This window comes from Leuciscus leuciscus (genome assembly GCF_965113295.1).
Source record: "Leuciscus leuciscus genome assembly, contig: HAP1_SCAFFOLD_538, whole genome shotgun sequence".
NCBI lineage: Eukaryota > Metazoa > Chordata > Actinopteri > Cypriniformes > Leuciscidae > Leuciscus > Leuciscus leuciscus.
In genome coordinates, this window is record NW_028118201.1 from 1 (window position 1) to 19,799 (window position 19,799).

At 36.9% G+C, this 19,799-nt stretch overlaps 2 protein-coding genes across 3 annotated transcripts; both read right to left on the reverse strand.

The window, feature by feature from the left end:
• Window positions 1–5,973: 5,973 nt before the first annotated feature.
• On the reverse strand, window positions 5,974–13,097 carry LOC309491761 (uncharacterized protein). Of its 2 annotated transcripts, XM_082190792.1 has the most exons (5): window positions 13,016–13,097; window positions 8,119–8,241; window positions 7,734–7,793; window positions 6,854–6,925; window positions 5,974–6,729 (listed from the first exon to the last, which is right to left on the reverse strand). In XM_082190792.1, exons 1-5 carry the CDS (start codon window positions 13,089–13,091, stop codon window positions 6,560–6,562), a joined length of 501 nt encoding a protein of 166 aa, XP_082046918.1. In that variant the 5' UTR covers window positions 13,092–13,097; the 3' UTR covers window positions 5,974–6,559. The 2 variants fall into 2 exon arrangements, with proteins under 2 accessions (XP_082046918.1, XP_082046919.1); XM_082190793.1 differs by lacking the exons at window positions 7,734–7,793; window positions 8,119–8,241; window positions 13,016–13,097 and adding an exon at window positions 7,539–7,723.
• A 2,517-nt stretch (window positions 13,098–15,614) lies between these two features.
• Window positions 15,615–16,888, reverse strand: LOC309491762 (endonuclease domain-containing 1 protein-like). The gene is made up of 2 exons (XM_082190794.1): window positions 16,483–16,888; window positions 15,615–16,385 (listed from the first exon to the last, which is right to left on the reverse strand). Exons 1-2 carry the CDS (start codon window positions 16,792–16,794, stop codon window positions 15,900–15,902), a joined length of 798 nt encoding a protein of 265 aa, XP_082046920.1. The 5' UTR covers window positions 16,795–16,888; the 3' UTR covers window positions 15,615–15,899.
• Window positions 16,889–19,799: the final 2,911 nt, after the last annotated feature.

The following is a 19,799-nucleotide window of genomic DNA, read 5'->3' on the forward strand; positions in this document are numbered from 1 at the left end:
CATCACTGAATCGAAGTGAACTTGGATTAGAATAATTTGCTGATTTACAGCTCTGCTGGTTTATGGCTATTTGAAGAATTGTCATTTAGCATATTTTAGTGCCTTGCAAGAGGACTTCACAATACCAATTCTCATATTAATTCATGCAGTTGTGAAAGGAAGGAGAATATTTTGATTTAGGAGTATGTAGGGAACATTTTCAGTGAGTCATCTATTCCCAAATAAGAATAGGTAGTGAAAAGGTCTTGAGCGAATAATCTATTCTTTTCATGTCTCCTGAGACTCATTAACACTAGGTCATGACCAAGGTATTACTTCACTTCAGCCCCTGCAATCCGATATTTTTCTTCCCATATATGTTTTTTAAATATGAGGCAGAAAAATAAAGTCTCAAAAAAGTCCCGCTGCGACGTGTCAGCCAGTGCCCGAAGAGGTCAGTGCGGACCCTCGCCCCGGAAGAGGAGCGCCCCAGTAGGCCTGTCCAGGGGTGTGAGACCACGACATCAGACATATTGGTGGAAATTGAGACTGAGGAATTTGCTGATAGATTTCTGGTTTCTCATCTTTTCCCCAATTTTATGCGCACACACAGACACACACAGACAGCGTATATGTTGATTTATTATAATAATTAACAATAAAACAGAGGAGAATAGGGGAAAGAGGGGGAATTCCCACAACAGCTGAGAGCCTACTTATCCTATACTGTTACAAAGTGCTATAACTCGGTTTGAGGATTACTTTGCATACTCATAAGTATATGAATTACAATCATATAAAATTGTATATTGTATATAAAACTAATTTATAAAATCGTCCATTATCAATAATGAAAATAATCAACAACAAATTTGAGTCTGTATAATCGATAGATTAATCGATTATCAAAATAATCATTAGTTGCAGCGCTAAAATATATTGGTATTATATATAATTATATAGAAATTACATAGCCTAACTATATATACAATTATAAGGATAATATTATAAGTAGCCTATATAATTTTTTGTTGGCTGAAACCTGAAAACGAGTGCATTTTAGCACTTCCGGTCTACGTTCTGAAGTCAGTGTTTTTTTTGTTTTTTTTAAATGGATTTGTGGTTAAATGCCTAAAATAAGGTTCCTGGTGAACACAAGTTCAAGTTCATTTTATTTTATAACATAAAATACATCACTATCCCTTGTGATAAAACAAAACAAAACATCAACCAGTTGGATTACAGAGGTTTACGGAACATTAAACATCATCACCGAACAGGAAAACTCGACTACTCAGTTGTCCACTTTATGTTTACAATCACGTAGCCTACTTGCAAACAGCAAACTAGCCTGAATTTAGGCTTAAAAATTTACAAAATTTATGTTAATTTGTGAAGGTTTTCATGATGAATAAAACAGTCAAGAATCATAAACTTTTGTTGGTCAAGGAACTTATTTTCTGCAATAATCCAAAAGCCAATGGAAAAATCGATTTTGTGTGTGTGTGTATGTGGAGGGAACCAGTGTAATGCTGACTTCAGTTGTCAGCTGGTTTGATCTGTTGGATGTGTGTCTGCTGCCCTCTGCTGTTTTTAACCAGTACTGTGTCTTTGTCCAGCTTGTACGGATTGCCAAAGTCCTGAGATGGTCCTCACTGCAGAACACAAAATCCAGGGGGAGGAGTTGGATCCAGATCCAACTCCTCCCACCTTACATATACCTAAACCTACCAATCTCCACCCCCTGATCTGGATCCAACTCTGCCCCCTGGATCTCATGTAGTGCAGTGAGGTGCTACTGAAAGTCCTGGGCACAGAGGACCTCTACGACTACATCGACAAATACAACATTGAGCTCGACCCACGGTTCAACGACATTTTGGGAAGGTACGTTGAGATGTGTGATTGTTTATCAATGTAATACTTTGTTCTCACTTTAAGGATTTTACCATCTCTCTTTCATCAGTAATCCCCCCTCTCTCTCTCTCTCTCTCTCTCTCTCTCTCTCTCTCTCGGTTTGTCCACAGTGAGAACCAGCACCTGGTCAGTACCGAAGCGTTGGACTTCCTGGACAAACTGTTGCGCTATGACCACCAAGCTTGCAAGTGTGTTTGCTTCTAAATGCTGAGTGTGTTTGTTTGCCTGTAGGAGGCGTCACATCCATGTCCTCGTCCCAGCCAATGGCCAACATCGCCGGCTCTCCGGTCATCTCGTCTCCCAGTGCTCTCGCCACACAGGTTCCTGCAGCCGCCGGTGCGCAGCCCTGAACACACACACACACTCCCTCTCTCTGCCCTGGGCCACAGTTTTATGTTGAGTGTAAACAAACTAAAGAGAGACTAAACTAGGTTTCTTCCTTTTTTCCTTGTTTTTTTTTTTCCATACAATAATTATATATTGAAGCTGGGACACACAGCAGACAGTTGTTATGTTGCATCGGTGTCCGGCAGTCTTTCCTGATGATGGTGTCTATATAGAAGCCACTACAGTGTAGCTTCAGAAAATGGATAATAAAATGTATTTTATATGTCCCTATTTTGGCTTCTGTTTGTTATTTTACTAGATTGTTGTTCATCTATTCTACAGGTTTTTGGGGATTTAAAACGACAACATATAATTCATAGACAAATATCAAGGTGCAAGAACCATTTTTACATTCATGCATTGGGCTGATGCTTTTATTCAAAGTGACTTGCATTGCTTTCTAAGTTTACATTATATTCCTTTGGATAGTAATGACTCTTTCTAAAGGAACTACTAATTATTTGGATCAGTAATCTAAAGTGAAGATCCTGGTAATGACTCAAGTGTTACTAAATCCACCAGAAGGAATTACTATTCAAAACCTTACAAAAAAACTCAAGTTTACAATGAATTCAGTCTTTAATCGGAGTATCATCTTTAATAGGAGAGTCTTTGCTAGTGCATTACCATGATCTTCACTTTAGAATAATTATACATCATGCATTATTCATATTAAATATGAATAGTAACCATACAGGCATCAGAGCAAATGAAAGCCTTATCGGTGATTTAATTGTGTGTGATAATGTCGAGTTAAATTATGTGTGTAACCTATTCTGCCGTGCAAAGGCAAAAGACCTTAACTTCAATTTTGGTCAAAATGAGTTATTGCCATTTTTGGAACAATGGACATCAGTTTTATCATGTGGAAAAATATCTTGAGTCAATTTTGTTCTTTTCTGCTAAAAATAAGATGTTGTTTTTGTCATAACTTCCAAAAGCAGAGGGAAAGTAAAAGCAGAATCAGTTACGGTCTTTTAGCTTTGTTCCGCTGCACTCTAGAATGCTGGAATCAAGTTACAGTTGGAGTTAAGGCACTCTGCCTTTGTTTTACCAACTTTACATTTTTGCCGCGCTGAAGTTACGGTGTAACGTTAATGCCTATATGTAATTGAAAACAACGCGAGTGGGTTGGGGACGCCTCACGATAAGTAAGGGGAGGAGAAAACATTACCACGCAAACAAACAAACCCAGCAGATATAACTTAGATTGCAGCTTACCTTTTTTTAACATGGTCAAACTCAAAATCCATGGAAAACGACATCCACCGAGAAGACAATCCATTGTTTAAATCCATCATGTGCCGGTTGGCTAACGTAATCTATCAAAGTGCAAGTTGTCCGGAGGTTGACATTTAAGTGTCGCTGTGGGTAGGCTATTAGTAGGCAGACGTCCGGTTAAACAGTTAAAATTAGGGTGACCCAAACGTCCTGTTTTCCCAGGACATGTCATGGTTTCACGTCTTGTCCTGGCCGTCGTGGCTGTTTTGTTATTTTTTTATAAAGTGATGAAAATGTCCTGGTTTTTGGGCCGTTAAGCATATACTTTAAATTTACTGGCGCTTATCTTTGCACACACAACATATGAAACCGGCTAATCAGCGCGTTCCTCAATCCGCAACGGCAAGCAGAGAGAGCACGTCAGAAAACAGAGGCGCCTGTGTGTGTGTGTCAAATCAAATCTTTCAAATGTAAGAAATATTTGTGAAAGGTTACTTTAACTTCTTCTTTAGTGTTTTTTTTACTTAAATTAAGAACACCGATAAAGTTTTAAAACGATCCAGTACAGTAGCCTTCTCATTATTTTTTATTTTATAATATTCTATTGATGTAATATTAAGCCTTCTAAACAGAACTCACTAAATGTTATTTTAAGACTATCATTGTTATCATAGAAATGTTTTTATAGAGTGATAAAAGTCAAAATGGTCAATAAATTAGAAGTTAAGGTACTTTGCCTTTGTATGAGCCATTATTGTTTTGCAGATAATGCAAAGGCAGAATGCAGTAACTTCCGAATAAGGGTCAAAGGTCAAGTTTGAGCTAAAAAAAAATTTATGTAGATAAATATATTCATTATGACAACTACTTGGCAAATTTTCAGTGTCCTACCTATCATACAATTGGCTGGACCAGTGGTTCCCAAACCTGTCCTGCCGGCACCCCAACACTGCACGTTTTCTTTGTATTCCTAATCAAACACACCTGATTCAACTCATCAGCTCATTAACCCATGTGATAATGAGCTGATGAGTTGAATCAGGTGTGTTTGATTAGGGAGACAAAGAAAACGTGCAGTGTTGGGGTGCCGGCAGGACAGGTTTGGGAACCACTGGGCTGGACAACAAAAAAAACTTTAACGTCATTTTTCTCAGTTTCACACTCTGGTGAGTTAAGGTCTTTTGCCTGTGTAGGGCAGTATTGTGATACAGCTGAGATATGTAATGTGCGTCTGTAATGGGTTTGTAGAGACGAGGCAGAGAGAGAACCCAAGTGTGCACAACTTTAATAACAAAAGAAAAAAAACACAGATAATCCAGACCGGGAAAGAGGCAAATAGTCCACACGAACACAAAGGGCAAAACCAGGACATCCAGGCACCCCACGACCGAACACCATAAGAGCAAACGACAACTAACAAAACATGATCTAAGCACAAGGGTTTGAATACACAAGGAAATCAAGCATGATTAACTACAGGTGTGTCTGATGACGGTAACCATAGGAACTAACGCGGTAATCAGAGAAACAGAAACACAGGAAAGAAAATCAGACAATGGAAACTGAGAATACATTTCAACACAAAAGTCCTTATAAAACACAGAACCGGGATCGTGACAGCGTCCCACTTGTTGTTAAATTGTCTTCAGAAATTCTGTTCTTGCTGAAGCTCAAACGTGCTGCGTAACACGAGAATGAACCTCACTGGTTCTTGCTGAAGCTCAAACGTGCTGCGTAACACGAGAATGAACCTCATTGGTTCTTGCTGAAGCTCAAATGTGCTGCGTAACACGAGAATGAACCTCACTGGTTCTTGCTGAAGCTCAAATGTGCTGCGTAACACGAGAATGAACCTCACTGGTTCTTGCTGAAGCTCAAACGTACTGTGTAACACGAGAATGAACCTCATTGGTTCTTGCTGAAGCTCAAACGTGCTGCGTAACACGAGAATGAACCTCATTGGTTCTTGCTGAAGCTCAAATGTGCTGTGTAACACGAGAATTAACCTCATTGGTTCTTGCAGAAGCTCAAACGTGCTGCGTAACACAAGAATGAACCTCATTGGTTCTTGCTGAAGCTCAAACGTGCTGCGTAACACGAGAATGAACCTCATTGGTTCTTGCTGAAGCTCAAACGTGCTGCGTAACATGAGAATGAACCTCACTGGTTCTTGCTGAAGCTCAAGCGTGAATGAATCTCATTGACAGAATAAAATTTTTGGATGAACTAACCCTTTAAACTTCAAATATTTTTGTTCTTTTTTTGCAGTTATTTTAGATACATAAACAAAAGAGATGTTGTCCACATACACTCTTATTTGTAGGCAACTTAAGCACTTGGTTATTCCAAGAAAAACTTTTTATTCCAAGAAGAACTGCAAGGCTTCCACCTGCTGACCGCAGCACAGTTTCATGAACAATATTTTTGGACAAAATCAGGCACAATCACACACACACACAAAAAGAAATTTTCTAACAATCAATTTTTCTGTGCATTTACATGCTAGACCTCTTTAATAACATGCAGTACCACTGATGGAGGAATATTAATATTCCCTTTCACAGATAAATTTGTTCAGTGTTCTACAAGAAGCATCATACCAAGAGTCCAAGTTGGTATTCACATCTCCCAGAGCAATGCAATTCTCTCCAGACGGATCATATTGTCTCCGGTTATTAGGTTGTGACGACGCCCAGAACCTTTAAGAGACAAACAAGCAATAATACACTTGCAATAATATTTTTAGAAAACAGCTGTATATTTGTATATTGATTAACATTCCTAGACATGATTACACATGCAGAGTTCTTACTGTACTCTGGTGTCATTGAGAGTTTGGTTATTCACCCAAACCCAGTGTCCTTCAGTGTCCAGATCATTGAGACCAATCCAGCGTGTCTCGTTAATTTTAGAGACCAGGAAATCCTAATGGGGAAAATGTACATGAGTGATAGTGTAAAATAAGTGTTTTTGGTAAATGTGAAGGTAAATTTATAGGTTAATAGAAACCCTTTTAAAGATTTGTTTTATTTGTGTGATCAAAACATATTCATTTCTAATTGATCTGACTTGCCCGTTCTGATGTGCTGGTTATGGTCACCAGATCGGCTCCTTCTGAAACACAGACATCTTGACTGCTTCTCCAGTTCAGTTTATCAGAGCTGAATAAATACAGTTTTCCACGACAAGCTATCCAGCCATTCACAGAGATATTACAAGACTGAGCTGTGAAAGATGAATAAAGTGTGATTAAACCTTCCATTATTTAGATCAAGTTAATCAAACTGGTTCCTGTGCAGAAATATTCACACTTTGTGTCACACTAAGCTTGTAAACTGACACTCACCACCATCGTAAAAGGACAGCCGTTCTCTCAGTGTGTCGTATCTGGCTGTAAGATCATTAAACTCTTTCTTCATGGCTGGTGAAAAGACAACAGGAGAACAAGCAGATAAAGTTAATCAAACTGGTTCCATGTTCAGAAATATTCACACTTTGTGTCACAGCCCCTTTCACACAGAGATTCCGGAAAATACACGGATAAAGTGACCCGGGATTTGACCCGGGTTCGTTTGATTTTGGTTCATTCACACTGCCAGTGATTTTCCGGAATCAGAGAGTGCGTTCACATACAACCCGTAAAAATGCCGTAAAGACACGTGACATCGATGTGACTTGTAATCTCAGCAGCGTCTTAAGTTTGCTTATGAGCTGCGATCTCTCTCTCGAGAAACCATGCTTGTGCATTTTTTTCTCTGATTCGATCATAAAATTGCGCTTTACATACCGTTTCACAGCTGGCGAACGATCCCGGCTTCAGCGTCATCACTACGACACGGCATTATTACTGCTTTTGTTCACACAGCGCGCGTTCCGGGACTGAACACGGCAATGTTACTAGGTCCCGACTCGGCATCGATCCCGGCATAAATCCCGGGTCGAGTTTGCGTTCACACAGAAGGCGCTCTGGCAATTTGCCGGGTTCAAAGCGCTGTGTGAAAGGGGCTTAAGCTTGAATGTAAACTGACACTCACCGTCGTACAAGGACAGCCGTTCTCTCAGTGTGTCGTATCTGGCTGTAAGATAATTAAACTCTTTCTTCATGGCTGGTGAAAAGACAACAGGAGAACAAGCAGATAATGTTTCTCACATGGTGAGTTCAATAAACACTCAACACTGTTAATGAAACATGTCTGTGCTCTACCATTAATGAAATACAGTTTCCTCACCTCTGCTGTTGATGATGTGCAGCTCATTCAGTGATTCGAAATCAGCAAGCTTATGATTATCTGATTAAAGACAAAAGCAGCAGAGGAAAATGTGTTTTTGATGAAAGTCCACATCATGTCAAGATCTACAAAACAAGTTTGAATGGAGTTTGTAAATGAAGTCTTCAGGCTTAATTAATGTCAGTTTACACATTCAATATGGAGATTTGTTTGACAACACTTGCCTTATAAAACATCTTTGCTGAGAAGTATGATTTCACAAATAAAAAGCTACAAAAAATTGTGTGTTAATGCTACATGTGTTAAGTGAAGTATAGAATTGCATACAGTAACTCAGCCAATACAACCCTGAACAGAGCAAAGATCTAGTATCAGTTATACTTACAAATCACCCAGAGAGCGCAGAGACCTCCGAGAGCAAACACAAGAGAGAAACCCAGAACAATCAGAAGAACTTTAGTCCACTTAGGAGAAGTGACCTCTCTTTCTCTCTCTTCAGTGGAGTTACCTGGGGTTAGATAAAAATAAAATAAAAAACTGTATTTATTTCTGATTCCTTGAATCAGTCCAGCATTGCTGTCTGGAACTATTCTTGAAATTACAGATGACTCCTGAGAAGAGTTTAAAGTGTCAATTCATCAGTTTTTTTCATCATAGTTGACTCTGGTCTGAATGTTTGCCAGTGTGATTTTATTTAGACCATTGTTACTGAAAAGATAAGAGAAAATGGAATAGAACATGTGGATATAAACGTAAGAAAAAATGTGAATATTACCTTTAATGCAGTGCATGTGTATATAGCTTATGAATGTAAAAGGTTTGCAAAGTTTTAAAGACCAAAGCTCATGACAAAAAAAGTTATTGTCTCCTAAATAATTATTTGATTATGAACTGCCGAAAGGAGTCGTCAGCAATTCCAGTCTCAAATCCTGTTACAGAGAATCCAAATCAAAACGAGAAACCTTTAAAATAGCCTAACATGAGCAATTGAAACACTTGTAGTCGGCTCACAGGAAGTTAAATGGTAAACTTCACACCAGTTCACACATCACAGTTGCTTCAGGCCAGGGGTGCAAAAGTTAAAGGTATAGCGGAGGATGTTTTACTTCCTGGTGGGTAGTCTAAACTATTGGTCCTCCTAATTGTCAATCATTCTGGTGAATCAATCAAACTTTTCAAAAAGTGGAGAGGGCGGGTCTTATCTAAAATTTGGAAAGATCCTCCGCTATACCTTTAAGATGGCAAAAGATGGCTATTTTCATAAACGGACATTTCACCCCTCTTCGTTTTCAAAAATAACATCGTGCACACGAACCCGTGTATATGCTGTCAAGCAGGAACGTGCACAGGAATTTTGAGGGGCAGTTGCTCTGACCTGAAAAAAGGGCACCCCCCGGTTACATGTTTACTGGCACAGTACACATTTTCAGTGTTAAACATACACTGCTCAGTTTTCACATCGTCCCAATCTAGAGAGTAAAAGTAACACTTTTAGAGAGAGAGAATATAGAGAGTAAAAGTAACACTTTTAGAGAGAGAGAGTATAGAGAGTAAAAGTAACACTTTTAGAGAGAGAGAGAGTATAGAGAGTAAAAGTAACACTGCAGCAACGTTGCAGTTTCAGAAGATTCACAAAAGTGATGATTGAGCATTAGTTATGACACCTGCAGTTAACAAACAGAATCACTGAAGATAAGAGGAACAACATGAACAGAAAAAAGGGAAGAGAAACACAACTACAACTGTCTTACAACCACACGGCCTTAAATGAAAGCAACTGCATATAAAATCTATATCTCACCAGAGGATGATTAAACAACTCCAAAAACAATTTTACCATATTCACTTATTACAAACCAGTTTGGCTTTATTTCTTTCATATGGTTGTACAAAGGTTGAAGCCCATTGGTTGGGGAATTAATTCTCTCTCAGCGATTGTTGAAATTTCATGCTATTACTATTGTCAACAATATTCCATGCTTCTGAATGCAATGACATATTGGACCTTTTATTATGTACAGTTTTTGGAATCAGTGACTGACAGCTGGATTTTGACACATGTGAGTTCCCATTTGAGTATGAAAGTCTTTAAAAACAGCAACTTTCAGTTTTGAACTTTCATTATCAAATTGTTATTAACTGTCCCATTGAAAGAGCTCTTCACATAATCGCTGTTATTGAACAAACTGCTTATGATTATGCTTTTATTAGGCGAGACAATTCCTTTGATGCTTTAAAATGTTTTACCAGTTTACCAGTGACATTTAATAATGTAATCATAACTAAAACAACTACAATTCTCAGTACTTTTAGCAGAGGGAGCAAATGAAAATACAAAGTTATCGTCATATAATTCAATAAATCATATGTTTTAATCTTCTATTGTTGTTCCTTACATCATTAAAGCTACAATATGTATTTTTTTTCACCGCTAGGGGACGCTAACCTCTTACAATAACAAAGGCGTAGATTGATGAGCAGTGAATAAGCGGAATCATGGAACTTGTCGTCATGCCGATGGATCTAATAATGTTTATGGGAAATAATGTTTATGGATGAGTGAATACATTGATGTTTTTAACATGACTGTGGTATGAAGCAGGTCACGATTGCTAATGAGAGAAAGATATCAGCGCCACACGCGAGTCCCGCATATATAAAGGAATGAGGACATCTCATTCTACCGAACTACCCGCAACTGCTGAATTACTACTCACACTGGTCAGTTTATGTAATAAATTAAAGTTGTGAGATACCAGAGGCTTGACACTAGGTGATGAGACTAGACATAGCACCAGACTATCTGGAGGCCTGGAGAGTCAGAGACCAGGGAGGATCAGGACAGGGCAGAAACCCACACAAGACAAGACCACAAGAGATGACAAAAACGTGAAATGAGCAAGAATAAAAACTGACTAGAGAAAACAAAATAAAGAAGCTAGAAACAACTGGAACTAGAAAAGAAAAATAAATATAAAAAAAATGACTTTAGCTTGCAAACAAGAGGAAAGCAAACTAAATCATTTCTAGGAATAAATGACTGGAGCTGCAAACTAAAGACAAAAAAACAAAAACAAGACTGCAACCTTGCAGGGAACTAGAGAGAAAAATAAATAAAAGACTAGATAGCAACTCATTCAAAATCAAAAGAGAAACTACAATTAAGGCCTGGGAGAACTAAAGCAAAATAAAGACTGGAACTAGACTGTAAAAACTAAAGGAGCCTCAAATATCCTGTCGGATACTCAAGGAACTTCAAAATGTAACTTTTGTGATTGCGAATAAGTGCACAGTGTCCTGTGAGTGTAACTCTACCACTGCATTAACATGTGATGTGAACGTCGAGTTTAGTATTGCGACTGAGGCGCCAGAACTGCTGCTGATAGAATGTGCGCTGTAGCACGATACTACCATATTTTAGTTCCATTCTTATTTTGTTTCCACGATGTGTAAGATGTAGGGCTACCACATCTTTAAATTACTATTAGTATTATTTAAGTTAACATAATAAAATACGTAGACCTACACCACAAAAACTAGTTGAGGATAAATTCGTTAAAATTGGGCGATTCCAGTGTTATAGACGTAACATTTGCAGTCAAAACTTGAAATATAAATTCTCAGAAAATGCATTTAATACCAATATTTTGGAGTCAAGACATTAGAAAAATAAAGGAGTCAAGACATTAGAAAAATATCAGTCTGCACATTCAATTTTATATTTAATATGAGGGAAATACACATGTGAAGTGACGTGACACAAAAAAATCTTTAACTTTTAGGTGGCAAAATATGTTTTAGTAATTCTTCTATAAATTACACTGTGCAAACCAAAAGATATATACCCACCGGATGAATAAAGATCGGCCTCCACAGAACATAAAATATTATTTTTATTTTATTTTTCTTGTTCGCATTTATGTGAAAAAAAAACAAAACAATGTTACGGGCGTGACAGTTCTCCATTACGGACATGACTGCTCTGAAAGCGACTTTAAAAATTTCACAGAGACCTCAAACAGAAAACACAAAGCCTTTCTTTAAAGTGAATTTCGTTTTTTTATTAATTGTATCTTAATTTTAATCAATGTTTCGTCTGGATTTAATAAATAAGAAGTAAATATAGTAGAAAATAGATAATCACGGAGGCGCGGGCGAGTGAACTGGACTCTTGTCTCATAAATGAACCGAAACTCAGCGTAAGGTATGCTACTTGCCTCACAGACCTGAGAAATATATAGAAAGCTTGAAATGTCTACTTTTAAACAGAACAATTCAAAACGAAGGAAAACAGACTGCTTTCTGCTTATGAAATGTGCATTTCTCTCTGGCGCGTTCTGAGAAGATCGCGACGCATCGTCAACTTCATCTTTGCAGTCGACACAGAAAACACTTGTTTATTAATAAACAATTAAAATGTTTCCTTGCTATATTTGACATATTAATAATCATTACTTTTGCTGGTTCTTTGTGACAGCTTTTAGATGCTTTATTGGCAGCCCCACCCACATGTTGAACGAGTCACAAACATCAGCACCGAAAACATGATTTTTTTTCAAATCTAAAATAAAAAATCGTGATACGAACCGAATCGTAGGTTTGGTCTATCGTTACAGCCCTAGTAAGATGAGAAAGCAAGAGTTTATGGTTTAAAAAAAAAAACAAAAAAAAAAAAAACAATGGCTATCTGAACATCTTTGCCAAGCGCAAACCAGTACAGAAGTAGGCTAATCAATAAATTATCGGGGAGGGTCATGCCTTTTTTCACAAACATTTTGGAGGGTCATAGAAAAATGTATTGCTGGCGAAGGGAGGGTCATGTCTTTTTTGACAACAGATCTCAAAACTCCTCCGGTGGCCCCTTAAATAAAAAACGAACAGTTCCTTATACAATTTTTTTTGTGTGTATTCATTGATATTAATCTATTACTAGCTTTTTTCCCCCAAGTGCATGGAAGTGTATGTATTCAAATGGATCTAAAATATGTAATAAACAATTCTTATTTTGTATTTGGTTCAGTTTGTTAATTATAATAGAAGTCAATAGTAACCATAGTAACAACATTTTTGGTTCCTGGAGGCCCCCAAAACTGTTCCACACAGTGCCTTATACAAGAGTTCCTCTGGAAACCTGTGTGGTTCCTCAGACAACCACCCCTTTTTAAAGGGTGCCAGAGACGGTTCCGCTGGTGTGGCAAAGTGAAGAAACCCCAAAGGTTCCTCCAGGCACCTTTTATCATTGAAATAGAAACAAATGCATACTGAAAACATCCCACCCTTACCATTGTGTTGAGAGCAGTTTTCACCCGAAGCAACTGGTGAAAGTATGAAATCAGAATTTTCATAGATTGAATCCATTTCATGAGCCTGCCAGAAGACGTGTCCGCTGAGACTTCAGTCCTGCTCGAGTTTGTTCAGAATAAGGAAGCCACATACAGTGTCATCCTTATTAATACAGACTGGAAGTAATGAAGTTATGAGTCTGACTAACAAATTGGGCAACTACATGTTCGACTACCTCTAAAAAATAAGGTATAATTATATGTTTGTGTTCTCCAAAAGTGAAGAGTGAGGCTGATTACTATTGATTTACAACCCCAAACATTAAGCATAAAATCTCATATTGTTGGCATTTAGATTTTGCTGCAGCAGATTTTGAAACCTTTTAATGTAATGAAAAGGTGACTCCAGAACCTCTGAACTGAATACAAAGTGTTTAAAGGATCCCATAAGTTCCAGCAAGAATGAGTGTGTGGTGTGAGTGGTGCAATGGATAAGACACATGCCTTTGGTGTGAGAGACCCGGGTTCGAATCCACTGTGAGACACCAATGTGTCCCTGAGCAAGACACTTAACCCCTAGTTGCTCCAGAGGCGTGCGACCTCTGACATATATAGCAATTGTAAGTCGCTTTGGATAAAAGCGTCAGCTAAATGAATAAATGTAAATGTAAATATTGCCAATGCTCCTCCAGTAACTCTACTATAGGAGCTTTGAGGCACTTAAATTAAATTACCTTTTAAAATAAATGTCAACATATTTCAAGCCAGATTGTGTCACATTTGGATTGGACAATATTGCACTTCAGTATATGTATAGTATATAAGTTCATACATGACACATGTTGCATAGGATCATTCTGTGATACTTTTGTATCCTTTTTTAAAGCTTGATGCTGGTCATTATTCACTGCCATATAGATATAAATAGACGAGCACGAGCTGAACATTTAAAAAAAAAAAAAAACTTATTTTGTGGTCTGAAAAAGAAAGAACAATATATTGCATTAGAACAACACCAGGGTGAGTAAATTATGAGCATTTTCAAACCAACTTTGCTTTGTTTTGTTAAACCTAGAACTCAATGTTAGGGCTTTAAAAAGACTGAAATAATTTAAACCAATTCAGCAGATTTTTATGAAACCAATCAGCGACTTTTTAAGAAAAGAAAACAAAATAAGTATTTATGTGTAACATAATATAACATAATGGTATAAAAAGACTACAGACAGATATATTACTGCTGCGTTGTTCTTTATGTTTCTACAAGACTTTTCCCTGTTTTCATCCCTTCAGACGTCTCACACAATCATACCAATATCAGACTAGATGCAGTAATAAAATATCATAACATTTATTCATTTATTACACTCTTTTATCATTAAAGTAACTTACAAATTATGAACTTCACAAGCAATGTATCATACTAGAGCCTTCAATAAAGCAGATAGAAGACATTTAATTATGGAAGTATTGTGGAGAAAAGAACAGAGAAATACAAAGTGACAGAACAGGCAAAAGCTGCAGGGACTAAAAGTGCTAAATTATCAGATTATTAGTGATTTAATTCCATTCTGTTTTTTCACACAAACCTATAATATGGCCTCAAAAGAGTAGCACACATTACATTTACAGTATTCCTTTAGCTATAGCACACAAATCTTATAGTTACACTCTAAAAAATGCTGGGTTGTTTTAACAGAAATATGGTTACTGAAAAACACAACGTTGTGTTAAAAAAATCAATAAAAAAATGTTACCGTACCATAGCACGTTATACATTTTAGGACTACTAACTTCTATTGCTACTAGCTAGCTTGTATGTTGGCAAACTATCGTGAAGTGGGAGAAATCTTTCGAGACTTGTTGTTTTGTGTACAGAGGTTACCGGGGTTATTGGTTATTTCGAGACCTGTTGTTGTTTGGTGTACAGAGGTTACCGGGGAAACTGGTTTATTTCTGCTGACCAGTGTAGGCTATTTCATTAAAACTAAGAATAAAATATCAAGTACAGCTTGAAAATCATCACCTGAGGCTCAACCATCTATGAAATTCTTGGTATTTTGAATTGTTTTTCTTCCCAAGTATATTTGTAAGTTGTGAAAACAGGGATAATATTTGTTGTGTCATAGAGAGTTGCAAACGTATATCTTGAACCTTCATTTTTGGAGTCTTTTTCTTTGGAACTATATTTTTGACAGATAAAACTGAAGTGGTTGTAGAAATGTAAATGCTTTTTTAAAGCAAACTTTAGTTCCACAAAAAGTCTCGCAGTTCAGTCAGCCTCTGTTCTCAAATAGTTTAGCAGCCAAGATGATGGTCTTTAACACTGATGTTCACACCATAGACTGTAAAAAATAAACCTGTGAATCCACAGACTGTGGATGTGTGAGTTCCTTCACACCACTACAAGCGCTGCAACATATATCTTGTGGCATTTGGAGAATTGTCCTAAGCCCTAGTGTTCCTTTGTGACCGGATCTGTGTCTTTTGCAAATAATTGCCAATATTTATATTTCTATATTATCCCCAAAACACTGAGACGGTTGATGTGACATGTTCAACACATAAATAAAGCTGTAGACACAAGTATTAGTTTGCATGATTTGAAAGCATTTATTTGTATGGCTTTGAAGTTGTCAAAGAAATAACAGGGTCAGAATTAATAACAAATCTGTTATACTCTTTTTATTTCATACCAACTCTACATTTAGACAAACTAGCCACATAACCAGGCCCAAAATGCTGCTGGTAAATTTTAATGGTGGACCACTATGATTATTCCTCAACATCTGGCTCATCATCACAAGCCTCTGCTTCTAGAGGTGGACTTGCATCTGCTTTTAAAAGATCCAAACAGTCACCGTTAAACAGTGAGCTTACTTTATTATATTTGCTCTTCAGAAAGTCCTGTAATTCCTTCAGGGTCTTTCTTTACACTGATAGATTTCTTTTCCTTTATGTCCTCATCTATGTTTTCAGCCCAGTGAGCTTGAGACACATATTTTTTGCTCTTACTGTTATAGCAGCAGAACACTGTCCACATGTGTGAGGGAATGTTGACTCTGTTATTCAATATATGTGGTGGTGTTTCAGTGCTCGGCACAGCTCCTGTCAACACATAGGCTGAGATATTCCCAGGTTTTTTTTCATCACGGCAGTGAGAATTCATGATCCCTGTAATTGTTTGCTCCATGCGGCTCCAGCTCCCACCGTTAAAGGTTATGTACTGCGGCACAACATTGGTCAGTGTGAATGTAGATTTGGCAGTGTCATTATCAGCTGCATGGCTGCATGGAAATAAGTGTCCACGATTCACATTCTTTGTGTTTTTCTTATAGTCTCCGTCCACGGCCTGTTCTGAATCTTTAAGCTACAGAACAGATAATTGACACAGAAAAAAGAGACAATAGTGGATTTTTTCAACAAAAAAAGAAGAAAAAAAGAAAGAAAGGAAATTGCAACCTCACCTGTGGCTCTTTCCTCCATTTAGGACGTTTAAGTAGTTTCTCTGTACGCCTAGTATATTTGTAAGATGAGAATATCGGGATCTTATTTATTGTGTCGTAGAGAGTTGCAAATCTGTAACTGTTGTTATATTTTTGACAGATTATTCTGAACCGATTCTGATTCATTGAGACTGATTTCTCCAGAATGCCAGGAATCATTGGAGGCTGATCTTTTAAAAAAAACTGACTGCATGTTTTGAATGAATCTACAACATCAGTCATGATGAACGGAAAGCCAAACACCAGCAGCATCGAGACGACAAACAGACGCATCTTCAGCTGTGAAAGTAATTCAGGATGTGAAGAACACGAAGGTAATTCAGGATGTGAAGAACACGAAGGTAATTCAGGATGTGAAGAACACGAAGGTTATTCAGGATGTGAAGAACACGAAGGTTATTCAGGATGTGAAGAACACGAAGGTTATTCAGGATGTGAAGAACACGAAGGTAATTCAGGATGTGAAGAACACGAAGGTAATTCAGGATGTGAAGAACACGAAGGTTATTCAGGATGTGAAGAACACGAAGGTTATTCAGGATGTGAAGAACACGAAGGTTATTCAGGATGTGAAGAACACGAAGGTTATTCAGGATGTGAAGAACACGAAGGTTATTCAGGATGTGAAGAACACAAAGGTTATTCAGGATGTGAAGAACACGAAGGTTATTGAGGATGTGAAGAACACGAAAGTAATTCAGGATGTGAAGAACACGAAGGTTATTCAGGATGTGAAGAACACGAAGGTTATTCAGGATGTGAAGAACACGAAGGTTATTCAGGATGTGAAGAACACGAAGGTTATTCAGGATGTGAAGAACACGAAGGTTATTCAGGATGTGAAGAACACGAAGGTTATTCAGGATGTGAAGAACACGAAGGTTATTCAGGATGTGAAGAACACAAAGGTTATTCAGGATGTGAAGAACACGAAGGTAATTCAGGATGTGAAGAACACGAAGGTTATTCGGGATGTGCAACTTCCAGAAAGAAACCCTCTGTTTTATAGGCATGCTATCTATCCTTTATCCTTTATCTATCCTTTTTTAATCTGTGGATCCCCTAAGTTGTGAATGTGTGTCCAGAAGTTCAACTGTTAAGCCTATCAGGATCTTTTTAATCAACCACAGAAACTGATACATTTACATTAACATTCATTAATTTACATACAGTCATTGATGTCTATGTGTAAGGCCAGGCCAATAAAAATTCACTCTTATCTCATGGAAATGTAACTCTTAGTATATAGTTCAGTCAAACAAAGAGGAGAACGAGCCTTTGCTGTTGAGGGTCCTAAAACTCTGGAACAATTTACTAGTTCACATTAGGCAGTTTACTGCATCTACATTACAGATTTTTCTATTTTTCTATTGCTTTTAATGTCCCTAGATGATTAAATTGTAATTGCTTTCAGTTGGTTATTTTTATCAAAAAAAAAAAAAAATATATATATATATATATATTTCCTTTGTATTTTCTGTTGTTGATATAATTGTCTTTGTTTTCACTTGTGAATTAATTTTTCTACTTGTTTTGCCTTTTTTTTTTATATTGTATTGTAATGTTGTAAAGCACATTGGTCAGCTGTTGATGTTTTAATAGTGCTATATAAATAAACTAATCTTAAACTTTAACTTGTGTTCTGTAAGCTTTATGGACATAATACTTCATCAGAAAGAGCTTTATTGCCAGGTGTGTTTACACATGACAGAAGCTTCTACAGCACAAACAGAAAGACAGTGACAAGACACAGATAATAAAAATAATAAAAATAGAATAAGTAAATAGGAAATAGCAATATACAAACAATATTTAAAAATAATACTGTTATCTACAGCTATGTATTTACAAATGCAAGAAACTGTAAATAAGTATGGTGTGTTAAATAAATAAATGTATAAAGTGTTGTGTATTGCACATGTTTATTGCCAAGAGGGGCCATTTACTTTACTGTATATGAAATCTTATTGTAAAATGAACTCTGTAATGAATATATCAACTCTTCGGGTGTTCTGGAAGACTAAATGCAAAGTTACGCCAGGATCTAAAGCATCATAAGCTTAATTGCCCTAATTAATTAATTCGCTTTTTAATTGAATCAAACACTCAATGCGTTAAATTTAAGAGACTCAATATCCAGTCTGATATTATAAGTGGGTGGGGGGTGTTGTATGGAAGTAAAATAATGACAAATGTTTTTGTAAAAAAAAAAGCTTGTTGAATTGCAAATGTATTGCATTAACCCTGCTAGTGGTTAATGTAACATGTTCAAGAGTCAAATAAGGCTACCAAGGCTAGCATCATTTTGCATGATTTAAAAGCATTTGTTTTGTTTAAAGCTACAGTCCATAACTTTTTAGGGTTAAAAATTAAGTACATAACCAGCCAGTGTTCAACACTCTCTGCTTGCCGTAGCTCGATTCTAAACGGTAAGCCTGTAATAATGTTTTTAATTCCAGTGGTACTGGTGGATTTCCGTGGGAAATTCGAGCATGTCTTTGTGTCATTACGTCACATCTGTCCACATAAAGAAGAGTCTCGGCTAGTAAGCTATGAGTGTGAGGATGTTTGAGGTGGAGATTTATAGCCATTTTTCTATAATTAAACTTATCAATTCGATGGTGGATCCAGAAAGGTTCAGACGACAATCACCTGTAAAGACCAGCCATTGGCCCAATGAAGGAATCCAACGGTGTGGGCGAAGGTATGATGCGTGTATGACTTGTCAGTATTCAATTTATTTATTCGAATTTAGTTTCAATATTACTTTAGCTCTACGCTTAATTTGACTCCAATTTCAAATGATAATCGAATTTAGATTGTGTTTCTTATTAGAAAATAATTATAAATCTTGATTATGATTTAATTTAGATCTTCGATTATTCTGGGTATCCTATATTTTCAATTATTCTTTCATTATGGACCCGGTATTGCTTTGAGACGTCACGTCGCGAATGTGCGCTCACGATCAAAACATTACACACACACACACACACACACACACACACACACACACACACACACACACACACGGTACCGGTCAAAATGAATAATAAAGATGTTTTAAAGTCTCTTCTGCTCATCAATACTGCATTTATTTATGATCTAAAAACAGTAATGTTGTGAAATATTATTACAATTTAAACAACTGTTTTCTATTGTAATACATTTTAAAATATAATTTATCAGACTATCATTGTATTTGGTATAAGTAAGAATTAACACTTTTATTCAGCAAGGATGCATTAAATTAATAAAAAATGACGGTAAAGACATTT